Genomic DNA, 14,517 nt, shown 5'->3' with positions numbered 1-14,517 from the left:
AATTCAACTTCTGATTCGCGGGGAAAACTACCACCTAGCCTGCCTAGAGTTGGAAGGAATACCACCAATCGTATTGAAGAAATGCGCAGCTGAACTAACAAGTAACAACCCATAAAGAACAGTTCCCAAACAACTACCGTCCGATTGCTTTAGTCGCAACTATTGCCATGGCCACGGAGAAAGTCGTTAACCAGCAAATGTTGAGATATATTAAAACTGCTGACATCATCAGTGACTATTAATACGGTTTTCGTAAACTTAGACAACCAGGGACCTCCTGACCTATGTCACTAACATATGAAGTGAAGCTATAGAGAAATACGGGGAATCCAGAGCAATTGCACTGGATGTATAGAGGACTTTTGAGAGGGTTTGGCTTGAAAATCTTCTAAATAAATTAAGATCATACAGTTCGTCATCTTCATTTATCGATTGGTATAGTAGCTTTCTCAAAGACCGTTAAATCCAGGTTGCTATTGATGAATACACATCAGAAAGGTTTGAGATCAACACTGGTATTCGCGCATTGATGTCTTTGTTTAAAAAAGCCGCCCTAATAAACTCTACTAACACCAAAATCCGAAGGCACCACCATTACCGATCTTAAAAACATCCTGGAATGTGGCTTAGAAGCAATCTGATTGAGTTTATCGCAGCAAAGACCCAGGTTGTTTTGTTTACAATGAAAGCTGGTACTGCAGCTCAGGATTTGGTCCTCTCTGGACATAAAATATCACCACAACGCAAATTAGCTTGTTGAGTGTTGATATTAGTAGCAATATGTCCAGGCATAGTCACGTGGCCGATTTAGCCAAGGCAGCTACACAAAAATTTGAGCCCGCTTTAAGACCAAAAAGCTATATACTCCGTAATAGTTTTCAATCCTCTGCAAGGCCCAGATTCATCCATTTTTGAAGTATTGCTCACACATTGGAAGGTCGGCTCCAAAGCATACCCTGAGGATGCTCGACTCGATACAGATTAGAGCAGTTCGACTTATAAACTATCCAGAGTTCAGTAGAAACTTGGACAGCTTACAGCAACAAATGCTGCTGACCTGACTCTGTTTTACCAATACAAGCACGGCAAATGCTCTTCCGAATTGTTCAACATAATCCCATTTAGAGCTGTATTTACAAGACCTGCTCGACATGGCTCACGAAGTTTGCCTGCAGACGTCCGTTAATTTATCGAGACTCCTTAGAGTTCCAGATCAATATCCACTCGGAACTACTCGAGTGTATTAGGGTTTACCCTCTGGTACTTTTCTTTTACATAAAAAAGCTTATTTTCGTTGTAAGATATGTTGACAAAGACAACGTGCCGATAGAAAGGTTCTGTCCCACATATCAGACATAAAAAGCTGATCAAATTGCTCCCACAGTTCTTGAATTGTAAACAAATTGCATTTGGACATTGCAGGAGCCAGACGTACGCCAACGCTACGCTCAATACATAGGTCGAAAATCGAAAAGGCATTATTTGCAGTTTACAAATTGAATGAAATATATTGCTAAAAGTGTCTCAAGACGGCATTTCGTTAGTCCCAGAATGTTGAGTTGTGTTTGAGCAATAAACATATAGGCCTGATATAATTTTTAATGGAGGTTTCATGAAAAATAACTGGGGGGCGAAAAAAAAAATTATTGGTCCTAAATCTGACTCTTTGTAACTGTATATGAAGCTCCCTTAATTTATTCCAAACTTCTTTATTATGAAATCTTTAGTACTTGAGCCCTATATGTCTGACTAGATTATCCCTTTATTCAATATTTTTAAGTTCACGTCATAATCAATCATTACTTTTTTCATTTCTGTGTAATTTGAATTCTTATTCGTTCTTTTGAATGCGGTTCTTCGACTTTTGGAATTCTAACCTAACCACACATTTTTTGTGGTCTACTCATTTTAACGATTTCCAGCATTAACACCTTTAGTTTTGTTTCTCATACATTCATTATAATTTTTATATTAGTGTTATTTGATTTTTCTTCATTTGTATGGGTACCATTTCTCTTGTTTGGATTTCCAGCTATTTTCTACTTCACATTTGTCATGACTTAACCATTTCAAAGATTTTCAGGACATCAAAATTTTAAGTTTTCTTTCTCAAACAATCAGTTTTTTTCACGATCCCAATTTTATCTTAGTGTAATTTGATTTTTCTCCATTTGTACGGGTACCGTTTCTCTTTTTTGGATTACCACCAACTTACTACTTCACATTTGTCATGGCTTCATTTTAATGATTTCACTGCGCCTTTCCTTAATTTCTGAATTCCAACAATTTTCTATTTCACATTTTTCATTTAATAATATATTTAATTATATGTAAATTATTTGACAGAAAATTTTTACAGTGATTAAAATTATATTTTAAAGAAATTTAGATTTATAAATAATAAATATTATTAACTAAATTTGTTCCAGCAGTTGCGGTTATACAAATAATATAATTTAATCCATGATTTAAATTTTTAATGATAAATTTTAATTCAACCCAACCCATTTTCGTGATTTCTACCATAAACAGTTTTCATCCATATCCACCTATCCTAGCTGTATCCTCCATGTTATTTTAGTTCAATGATTTTTCAGTTGTGTCAAAAATATGCTGAGAGCAATTCACAAAGAAAACCTCCACAATAAAGAAGACTGTCGGTCGTATATAGGAAATATGTTTAGGGTGAAATTCCGCGAATGTCCGGAATGGTCAACCGACCAAGAAATAGCCGATTTTATATTCAAAAAATGCATTTTAATACACTTGGACACTAATGAAGATAAATTCAATATGTTGGTGTTCATGACTCAGAAACTGTTCTCGTTTGCTCAAGATAAATGCAAGATAGAAGGTGCGGATGCCGTAATGATGCAAGAATTACTGTTAGGTAAAAAAATTAATAAATTTAACCCACTCTATATATAAAAATGAAATATATTTTCAGGTGGCCATTTGTATCTACAAATTATCAAAGAGAAACTCTACTCTTGGTTGAACATATTAAAATTGAGCATTATTAAATTAGCCAAATCTACCAACTTTTCGCTCAGCCAAACAGAAATTTTGAAAGCAGCGAGATACAGCGGTGGAATTGAGGCTGCCATGTCAAACTTCTTAGCTACAGGAAATTTGAATAGTATTTCCGGATTAGGACTGATGCAAGACAAAGGTTCGAGTTTACTTTCTTATACTTACTAAGGAGGGTATGTAGTATGTGTTAAATATGGGTGGTGCCAAATTAGCATCAGTGTTAATTTATTTTACATTATATTTACTACATTATTTTATTCAATGTTTTTCAAATTCATTCATATACAATTGCTACACTATACATATACCACACCTTTTGACTACCCCAGAGCCATTCAGAAAGATTTTGAACTGTTGTTTATTATATATAGTTGAGCTTTTTTTAACATTGAGATAACGCCATCAGCAATCTTCAAACTATCTTGACTAAAGCAGCCAACTGAAATCAGTGCGCTCTTGCCATCTTCACGGAGGTCCAGGAGGCTTTCGATCAGGTCTGGCATTTCATTCTCTATGCTGTAATCTGATCCCTTCACGAATTCGAACTGGGGGTAAATATTTTGATTAAAGAGGCCCTGCTGTAGTTTCATTTTAGCTCTGATTGATAAAATGGGAGCCCCATGTTTTGAAAACATATTCAATCGTTAACTCACATAATTATAACTAATTAATGCTGGTAAACTCAAAATAGCACTTGAAAAGACAATTCGAATGAAAGTTATACTTTTGAAATACGATTTCATTCCATAACTTTTTAAATTTTCAGGTTTGGTGATTATGGCTGAAAATATCAACAGAATGCGCTACATGTCCCATTTTCGAGCTGTTCACAGAGGGGCCTTCTTTCAAGAAATGAGAACCACCGAGGCCAGGCAGTTACTCCCGGATGCTTGGGGGTTTATATGTCCTGTACACACACCGGACGGTGCACCTTGTGGTCTTTTGAATCATCTCACTTTAAACTGTATCATAACAAATGTACCTGATCCAGTTAAAGTAAAGAATATTCCATTGGTTCTAACTGAACTTGGTATGAAACCTCCAAAATATGCCGACACCACAGATTTGAAAACCAGTTATGTAGTACAATTGGATGGTAGAATTATAGGTTATGTTGATGGAAACGACGCCGCAAAACTTATACAACGACTGCGTCTGTTCAAAATAAAAGGGGTAATAATACCGGAAACTCTAGAAATAGCGTTTGTTCCTTTAAAAAAAACCGTCGCTCAATATCCCGGAATTTTTTTGTTTACCGGACCGGCTAGAATGATGAGACCATTGATGAATTTGTATACAAACAAGATAGAATTGGTGGGGACGTTCGAACAGGTCTATATGGATATATGTGTAACCCCCGAAGAAGCATATAAAAGTAAGTAACTAATTTTCTACTATAAAATCCTTGTTACGTTGAATTATTACCGTCACTAGTAGTCACGAGGTTCTTAGTGGAGTATCTCAAGGGTCTGTTGTTGGTCCCCTTCTCTTTGTGATCTACATTAGTGATTTTGCTGTGAACATTAAAACAAATATAATATTCTTTGCTGATGATACAAAGTTTTTGCCAAGTCTGCTTCTGAGCGGCAGTTACTCCAAGACGACTTGCACACTTCTTTACAAAACGTATATATATTTTGTGAAGGATATTGAGCTTTCGCGAAGGGTTACTAAAATACCTCCTCCACTGAAAGATTTATGCTATGAAGAACACATATCTACACTTGTGATTTGGACATTTTCCATCTGAATACAAATCAGCAGTTAAAGAGGGAATTCGAAAAAACTATCTAAGGAAAGCAAACTGCAGGTTGCCCCGGAAGAACTTTTTGACAATGTGGAATGCATTAGAAGAAGAGACAGTGACTACTGCAAATACAAACATTACCAAAAACAAATCTGATGCTGGTCACTTAGCTACAAACAATCAAATTGTGCACTACTTTTAGTGTGAACAGTATTCTGAAAAACTTTCACGTTTAAATTTATAAAATAATAGTTTCATCGGTTTTTTTTCTTTTAACCGCCTACTATTGTTAAACAACAATAATAATAATAATAGTACTGCAGCCTTAAGGAGAACCTCGACTTTCTCTAGCCTCGAACGCCATCACTTCTGGTATCTTGCAAGAACCATGCAGTTTGCACTAATCTTTATAGCATTTTCAGAGACGCCGTTTTTGGGTTAAATTCAAAGTTGGAGGGGGGAGTTGACATGATCCGCCTCATCAATATTAATTCGAACAGTTCAGCCTGCTACAGCCTCTTCAATTCTATATTGAGCTCCTCGAAATCACGCTGAAGGCGCGCAACATGATTGACAATTCCATCGTGAGCATTCATGATTCCATAAGAAAAGAGTATCTAATCTCTGATTTACACTCAGTTCATATACAGAACTCAACTTGGCCCAAATATTCTAGGCCATGAGTTCCTCATTAATAGCATTCAGCGTATTCAACAAAAAGAAGTGAGTAAGCGAGTCCTTGGTTTCGAATTAATCCTTAATCAGCAGCCAATGTCAACTCACCATTTACGATACCCAAAACCTTTTGATGCATAGTACAGGTGAAATAGGATTAAGGGATTCTAGGAGGTTTTGGGATAGTGAATAAGTCTAGCAACTCTTAACAAAATTACAGGCACGGGTTTTCGAAATCTTGGAACTTGTAACTTGAAAAAATTTTGAAACGCGAATACCTCGAAAACTATGAGGAATTCGAAAAAACTGCCCATCAAAAAATGTAGAGTACAAAATTTTCTACAATTAAGTTATTTTTCATTGGAGCCACTATTAATGAGTAAATCTCCTCAAACGCCAAAAGCCGGAGCATCCGCACGCGAATTCAAGCCAATTTACGTTCCAGGCGTACATGGAAACTGCTATAACTCTTGGGAAACTACTTCGTTTTCAAAGACCAAAATGCATCGTGATGGTTGAGATCTCTATTTTCTATGCATAATTTTCGAAAATCTTGCGAAACGAAGATGTATATTGTCCACATAAGCACTTGAAGTTTCAATGGATGAAATTTATCACTCGCCATATATAAACAAACAAATTCAACGAGAGATTTGTTGTTCGTATTATAATCAATATTTTCGTGTATATAACACTCATGAAGTACTTCTTGGTTTCAAACGAACTAACTTTTAAAAAACGCTATCATGAACACTATTTTCGTTCTCGGTTGATTATTATTTCAAGATTCAGACTTCTTAATAGTTTCTTTTTGTTGTCTACATTTTTTGCTCAAGCACTTTTTTTCGAATTCCTCATAGTTTTCGAGTTATTCAAAATATTTTTCAGTGTATAATCCTATTTTGTAATGGAAATTTTGAGGTTAGCAACAAATTGAAACCTTTTTTGTACCTAATGTTGCGCTCCACATTTTTTTCCCAGCAGTTTGTGTCGAAATCCTCATAGTTTTCGAGTTATTCGCAATTCAAAATGTTTTTGAGTACATGAACCCATTTTACAGTGAAAATTTTGAGGTTAGAAAAAAATCCTTAAGCACCAATCTGTAGAGAGCATTTTGTGCTGTACACTTTTTTTTCGAGTTATTCAAAATATTTTTGAGTGCATAAGTCCATTTTAAGGTGAAAATTTTTAGGCTAGAAACAAATACCTGGGATACTTTTTGGTAGAGAACTTTGTACTCTTTTGCTACGACAGTTTTTATAGTATTCTTCATAGTTTTCGAGATATTTGCGTTTCAAAATTTTTTGGAGTTGAAATAACATTTTTTGGGGGTACCTCAATCGGAATGGAAAAAATGGTCCCAATGGAAAATATTTTGAAAAAAAATATCGAATTATAAATATTTGTTTTTATTAGTCTAACTCAAGACTTGAGTAGCAACTGTTTTATTGTATTTTAAGGTTATTAAAATAAGATGAAAGCTTGAACAAGTTTTTTTATACAAATATGAAAAAGTGTGTACAAAATGAAGTGACTATATAAAAATAAGTCTATGAATAGTTTTATTTCGCCATAAATATAAAATTACATACATATATAGTTTCCAGTGTAAGTACAATTATTTAACAAAATCAAAATTCATTATCATACCTTAGTGTATAATAAATCAATTTCAACCTAATAATCTATCTAACAATTTGAATATTCCATCTTATCATTTTTATTTTAAATATCCAATTTCTGCTTATAAAAATTATTTAATTAGCTAAGTCACACTTTTTTTTATAAATATAATAATGAAATGATAATAAAGTGACTCAAACTTAGGTCAAAACTAATTTAAATACTTAATACTTGACAATTATTATTCTTCTCATTATACAGGATGTCTGGATACTTTTCTGCTAAATGCAAACTATAGATAGTATATGTTTTTCTATAAGGTTGGTAATTAAGTACTTTCGCTTTCTACTGATAGAGAGAGTTGCTTTATTTTTTGGATAACTTATGTTAGTGTTGTACTTTGTCGTTTGACATGATACTGGTCACATTGAAGTTACTTTAGAAGCAAGTAGTGCGTGATTTTCATTAAAGTTTCTGGTTGTGGGTTAATTTCAAATGGAGTGCAAGAACGAACATGTGTGGGTGTGGAGTCATAAAATCCGTACATTTTTTAACAGCTTAGCAAGTAGGCGTTGACTGAGAATGTTAGAAGTTTAGTTTTAAGTATGGAAAATCTAAAAGAAAACGAACGACGTGAAATAATTGTCAAGTTTTATGAACAAAATAAAGATCTGAAGAAATCAGTTTGTAAGAATGGGAATACCAGGACAAACAATTTAGGATATCTGTCGGCGTGTTGAGAAAGGTATTTCGATTGATAAAAAGACAGGATACATAACAACCACTTGTTGCGAAACCTGAATCCAATTGCTTATATAAACTAATTATTGGAACAATTCAATCATTACATACACCCAACGTAAAATCATTTTTACGCACTTTGAAGCAAATGGTCGCCTGTTTTTTCGGAATAACTGGACATTTAGCCACCGATCGATTGGAGTAACGTAGAACGGCACACCAGCATTTGTTTGCCAGAAGAAGAAACCAATCGCAGAATACGAATCATTCTCCATCACGAAAATGCGATCTCTCACTCATCAGTTCGAACAAAAACGTTTTTGAATAGTCGTAACATCGAATTGATGGTTCATCCACCGTACATACCTTGTTTGGCACCTTCTTATTTCCGCAGATCAAAAAAAAATTGCGAGGACATCGTTTTTGTACATCTGAAGAAGCGGTGGTTGTGTTTAAATAACATGGTTTCGAGGTGCTTCTTTCGGAATGGAAAAAATTGGTTCAAACGCATGCAAAAACGTATTGATCTTAATGGTATTCTCTTTTCAGTTGATCCTGATTACAAGGTTTTGTATTGTACCAAATATTTTTCGGGTATCAGAAACAATCTAAAATAGATCTGGGTGGGAGGTCTCATTAGAGGTTGAGCCAATATGTTGGAATGGATTTCCATGCGGTAAGAATATTTTTGGGATAAGTGATTTTTGGGTATATACCAAGGATCATTTACAATAATTCTGAATACTTTCAATTGAAATCTCTCTAGAATTGCTATAATTGAGTTGGATGCATAGTTGAATACCATAACTCCAGATGGGTTTTAGTGACTTTGCATATTAGCAGCTTGTTGTCAATTGTTGTTAGTTGATATTTTTGACCTATTAACTAGTACAGTTTGCCGAGTTTTAGACCCAATTGCTTTTTCTTGGTTAGTATGTGTGTGCTCCAGGTTAGTCGTCGGTTCAGATGAATTCCAAGTTATTTTGCACTTCCTTATTGTTGCTGAAGATGCCCGTTTAATATTACAATTGGACACTACCCTACCAGTGTCATCTGCATACGTTGTGGTAGTTATGTTGCTGTGTATGGGAATATCTCTATTTCAGTTGGCCCTGATTATCAATTTTTGTCTTGTCCGCAATGTTTTTCGGTCATAAGAAAAAATCCAAAAAAGATCTAGCGGGGGATTTTATTACACCCGTGCTACCGATCCATGTATCTGGGAAAATTTCATACAAGTACTAATATTAATAATTATAAAAAGTTTGAGTTTGAGACTTCGAAATGTCTTTATAAGATACATGATGACAGAAAAAAGAAGAAATTGTCTAGTTTGCTGAATAAAATAAAAAGAGAGGAAGAACTGGAAAACTATGCCAAAATCGTTTTTGTTCGAAGCTTAACCTAAACTATAGCAGTAACTGTTTTTTTTAAAAAACGGTGCATACCTGCGAATTCCAAACAGGAGAATATTTTTTCAGAAAAATCCTCAAAATTTTGGAATTACCAGTGAAATTAAGCAGAATAGGAAATTTGTATCAAATTTACAGTAAACAAAAACCCTTGAAAAACATATTTTACGAAAGTGGACATAAAATCACATCTAGTGTTTGTAGTTGTTTCTAGATACCCTTATATAAATAATTTAAAAAAATAAACTTTGCATATTAATAAAATTACCATGTATACCATGAAAAAACTGGCATAACGCTATCTATATAATCACCAATTTTACCTAAAAATTATTTTTATTGACCATGACGTTAACTTAAAATATTCTCAATTATCTACATTATCGCTACTAGTGGTCTCCTGCTGCATTGCCAAGAAAAATCTGCTTCACCTCATCAAATACTTCAGCTTCTGTTTTACTTGCATCTATTCTTTTAACCAAATTGTATTTTTCATAATGTTCAATGATGGGTCTTGTTTCATTTATATATACATTGCAACGTTTCTTCAAACTCTCTTCGTTATCATCAGTCCTACCACTACCTGAGGCTCCTCTCTTGATACATCTGTCTAAACATACATCTAAAGGACAGTCAAAGAAAAGAACGAACTGTAAGTCGATTTTATTAGCAACTACATTGTTCCAACCATCCAAGTTGTTTTGATTTCTGGGAAATCCATCGATAAGGAATTTTTCTTTGCCGGACTCTTTCATGGCTTTTTCTAAAAGGCTGCACGTTATTTCTACAGGTACAATTTTTCCTGTAAAAAGTAAATATAATTTTAACTACGAATAAGGAATTTTCAAGGTTACTACAAGTTTTTGTAGTGACTAACGTTCAGTTATTTTAAAAAAATCAAATTCCATAAATTTTCTTTTGTTTTTATCTCCTTTTTTTGATTATCGTATCTATTATTTTGATAAAATGCAAATTTCCTACAGTTATCCAATAACATTGATAACAAGTGGCGCAATAAAACGAGCAAATTGCAACATCTTTTTTCACGTGGTAAGCGGTGCTTGGGCGAGGGGAGCCTAGAGTAGTTGGATAGTTGCACTCGTGGAGTCACTTCGACGGAAAGCGTCGTGCTTTGTGTGCTTGCACGTTTTACGAGAACGGTCGTTCTCACGTCTTGACAAGGCGACTGTATCGTTCAGGATATTGATTAAGGAACATTAATGAAGCTCCGAGTGCAAATTTAATTAAAATATGGATAAAGCGTTTTGAAGAGACCGGTTCCACGTTTAAACCACCAGCATAAGATCGTTCAAGGACGTCTAGGACCACAGACAATATTGATAAGGTAAAGGTTCGTAAACCGACAAAATTGTCGTTATTGAACCGGAAAAAAATCCAAAAATGAAACATCACAAACCAATGCATAGTCCAAAAGTAACGGTATGGGCAGCAATCTCAAGCAAAGGAATTATTGGCCCTCTCTTTTTTGAAGATTCACGAGCACTAAACATCACCTTTAACATCGACCGCTATGTTGCGATGTTAGAAGGATATTTGACTCCAGAACTTGCGAGATCAACAATAACGAATACGAGAACTGGGTTCCAACAAGACGGAGCGCCCAATCACACACCAAATGACTCTATGGCGGCTGTGAGACTAATGTTTCCTGCAAGAATAATTTCCAAAAGAGGTGATATCCCTTGACCCCCTAAGTTAACATCTCTTGATTTTTTTTTGTGGGGACACTTCAAACATAAAGAATACATGAACAATCCGAGGGACATCAGTCAGCTAAAGGAAAATATCCGTCAGGAAATGACAGCAATCACCCCAGATTTATTGACAAGAGTTTTCACATATCACAAATTCATTAATTACCTAATCATCATATCTTTTATTTCAACAATACCTTAAGTATTTATTTTTTTTCTCCTATACTTAATAAGTGCACGTTATATTGCGCCATCCTGTATATAAATAAAGGTCAATTCAAGGTCTCCTTTAAAAAAAGCTAGAGCCTAAGAATTATCGACATCAGTAATATAAAATTTCTCCTGTAAAACATGTTTATTTAGTATTGCTAATTATGTTCCTTAGCGGGCTGATAACCTACTGGATACATGGAGTAGCAATAAGGGGTGAATACTGAATACACTGTTTACACCAACACTCACAATTACACTATCTGACGAACGTTTCGATAACCAAGAAGTGAGTCTTCAGAGACTGAAAGTATTTCTTCAGTGTATTCAATATGAATATTACCATCGGCTCCAAAAAATCCAAGTTAGTAATAAGGGGTGAAAGTCCAAAATTTTTGCTGAAAATGACCCAATTAATTAAAATCCTAAATAGCTGACACCTAGGTGGATTCAAACTGGGTGAAAATTTTGGAAAAAAATCGTCATCGATAATATGTCTGCCATATGACCCATAAAGTGTCTAAATCAGAAGCGTACAAAGGCGCATTGTCATTGTAACAGATAGGAAAAACACCCCTAAAATAGTGTAGTATTAGAAAAACTTCAAATAATTTGCGGTGGTCTGTCAAAGTGAAAATTAGTCTACATTCAGTGAATGTGACTGTCTCTTATTATAATATCATTATATTAAAAAACTTATAGGCCAGCAACATAACCAAAAAATGTGATCCCTGAAGTTAGCTTTTAGTACCGACATGCCAATTTTTAACCAAATTTCTCTAAACAGAAAGTTGAAATTTAACCATGGGTTGAAATCATATGGTTAGACCAGGTACCATCCGATTTCCCATGCAATTTCGATAATCAAGGTCGATTTTCTTGAAAATTGTTATGACATTGACATTTTTTCGCAAACGTTTAGTATATTTTGTGAAAGAATATTTGTGGTAGATATTGGTGGGTAACGTCACATGGGTAATATTTGCATTACATTAAAAAGTATAACTAGTAGTAGATATTTGCAAAAAAATGGGTCCCTGCCATAGTTACAGCATTGTTGAAGAAGTTTAAATCAATGATTTGCCCTTTTGATACTGTTTTGTTGCCTGGCTTATGTACAGGAGTAGTATATGACAATTTCAATCGTTATGTTGAAACTTTTACAGGTAAAAAAACTTTACACAATACTGTTGAAATTTTATATCGAAATAAGTCAGTGATGGAGAAATCAAAGAAATTACCAAACTTCATCATCTTTAAAAAAAGGAGAATTTTTTATGCGTTTATGCCTGACATACAAAACTATTGATATCACTTGTTGCCTCTTGATAGCCGAAATGTTAGTGGTACCAATGTTGGAAATATTAAAAGAAATTGATTTAGCATGGGTGTCGTCACACTATTTCAAGTGATATGTCAATGTGGGTAGGTTTTAATAGGAAAGTAATTAAGGATGATAGTACTAAACTGAAAATTTGTTATTGTCTATAAAATTTATATAAAAAATAGGTGTTTAGAGGTTCCTCTATGGATATTTTCCTTTTAAAAATTATTCTATTTATAAAGTGGAAATGTCCAGATATTGGGTCGTCCACCAATTGGTTTATTAACTTTATTTAAATAAATTCCATTATTTTGCATAAAAATGTGAAGAAAAGAAAATAAATAAACTAATAATATGTTTGCAAAGTGAATTAACAAAAATTAGAAAATACAAATATAAAGTACGGGCTTGGAATAATTTTACCCCTTTTTACTGCCTTTGGTACCGACCTAACTGTCAGCCCTTCTGGACACCTCAGGGGTTCAAATTCAAGTGGTCAAAATGGCCAACATATTATCGATGACGATTTTTTCCCAAAAACTTTAGTCCTCTTTACCCCATTTGTATCCAACTAGCTGTCAGCTTTTCCCCAAAAATTTTGCACTTCCACCCCTTATTGCTACTGCCTGTATCCAGTGGTTTTATGTTTTATGGGAGAAACTCCTTATAACTGATGGCAATGATTTTTGGGCTCTAGTACTTGAACTGTTATTGATTCCCCAAGTATTATAAATATTTTTCTTTACAATGATTATAATATTCTATCCTCTTTATAGTAAAAGAATGCAAAGAAAGTATAATTCAAAAACTTTGGATGTGCTCAATATGCTAAGAATAAATTAGAATAAATAGTCAAAAACCAACCCAATGAATTGTTGAGAAGATTTTTATAATTATGAATTATTTCTTCATATTTTGACTTAATGTGCAAGATTTGATCAAATAATAACATAAATGTTTGCTAAAAATACAATCCACAAACTTGAATTTGTTTTAATACAAAGTTTTAATAAATGAATCATCATTTACCAAAGTATGTAATATATGTTTATTATTTATCGATAAAATGCAAATTTCTTATTATTAAAATAACTGGTTAGTAATAATCATTTGAGTCAAGGTCTTTTATAAGAATTATGATATTTTACCTTCTTTAATGTAATTTTCAATAAGTTCACCATACTGAGAACCTGGATTATTTCTCTCAGCTCTGAGTAAATCGCCGGCCGATAAATGTGTGTATCCGAAATGTTCTACAATTTTTAAGCATTGGGTTCCTTTACCTGCACCCGGGCCACCCAAAACAAAGACAACTTTCGGTTTCATATTGAATGCAACTGTAACGACTGTCCGAAACACTCGACTGCCAAGTAGTAAGGCAAACATAACCTCACATTGTAATCGACTTTTTTCCTGTTGATATGACAATTACGTAACCAGTCACTTCCCCTTAACGTATATCGATAAATCCACGTGTTTTCATAAAAATGGTTTGAAATTAATATTTATTGCTTTTAATCCTCTTTCCATTCTAAAAATATATACTGTCATTAGAAGTCGTAGAAATCGAAACTACAATAACAAAGATAGACATATATTATTGTCAATGGTAAAGAAAGAAAAAGTAGATCTGTCTGTTGACCCAGAACAAAACTTCACTTTGCCTTGATAGTTTTAAATTTTACAGTACCGGCTTTAGTAATTTTAACTATTGAACCATTGTGTAATAATATACTTTATTAACGACAACTATTTATGAAAAAGTTTTTTTGTTCGAAAATTTTGTTACATTATTAGAAGCATTTTCTAACAAATATTCTATTCATTATATTATTATTCATATATACACGGGATATAGATGTGGAAAATTATAAAAATCGTATCTAATATTACAAGATGAAGGTATTTACTTATAGTTATTATTAACTCCTTTTCCCAGTTCAAAAAAGATTATTAGGCCATATTAAATACTTTTCTTTACTTTTCTAACAAAAAATTTAATGAGGCAACTTCAGCAGCTTCTCTAATTTCTTGTTG

The 14,517-nt window shown here is 33.7% G+C and overlaps 2 protein-coding genes and 1 long non-coding RNA gene across 7 annotated transcripts in view; 1 reads left to right on the top strand and 2 right to left on the bottom strand.

The window, feature by feature from the left end:
- Positions 1–14,517, bottom strand: part of LOC130441403 (uncharacterized) — a 246,175-nt gene that overhangs the window by 61,024 nt on the left and 170,634 nt on the right. The gene's annotated exons all lie outside the window — the stretch shown is intronic.
- The window catches only part of LOC130441390 (DNA-directed RNA polymerase I subunit RPA2), a 48,360-nt gene that overhangs the window by 23,722 nt on the left and 10,121 nt on the right, over positions 1–14,517 (top strand). For all 5 annotated transcript variants that reach the window (XM_056775050.1, XM_056775052.1, XM_056775049.1 and 2 more), the window contains 3 exons: positions 2,598–2,890; positions 2,948–3,172; positions 3,800–4,408. In XM_056775050.1, the coding sequence (XP_056631028.1) occupies positions 2,598–2,890; positions 2,948–3,172; positions 3,800–4,408 (1,127 nt within the window). The remainder of the gene's footprint in view (positions 1–2,597; positions 2,891–2,947; positions 3,173–3,799; positions 4,409–14,517) is intronic.
- On the bottom strand, positions 6,995–14,091 carry LOC130441395 (UMP-CMP kinase). Its single transcript, XM_056775062.1, has 2 exons — positions 13,629–14,091; positions 6,995–10,033 (listed from the first exon to the last, which is right to left on the bottom strand). The coding sequence occupies exons 1-2, from the start codon at positions 13,864–13,866 to the stop codon at positions 9,621–9,623; spliced, it is 651 nt and encodes a 216-aa protein (XP_056631040.1). The 5' UTR covers positions 13,867–14,091; the 3' UTR covers positions 6,995–9,620.

This window comes from Diorhabda sublineata, chromosome 3 (genome assembly GCF_026230105.1).
Source record: "Diorhabda sublineata isolate icDioSubl1.1 chromosome 3, icDioSubl1.1, whole genome shotgun sequence".
NCBI lineage: Eukaryota > Metazoa > Arthropoda > Insecta > Coleoptera > Chrysomelidae > Diorhabda > Diorhabda sublineata.
The sequence above is the reverse complement of the archived record's forward strand: the minus strand, read 5'-3'. Positions and strand labels throughout refer to the sequence as shown.

What these genes read in the sequence shown, in the direction of transcription:
- LOC130441395 (XM_056775062.1), bottom strand. Translation starts at nt 13,866, where the DNA reads ATGTTTGCCTTACTACTTGGCAGTCGAGTGTTTCGGACAGTCGTTACA. An exon ending in TGAAAATTACATTAAAGAAG is followed by an intron (nt 10,034 to 13,628) that starts GTAAAATATCAT and finishes TACTTTTTACAG; the next exon opens with GAAAAATTGTACCTGTAGAA.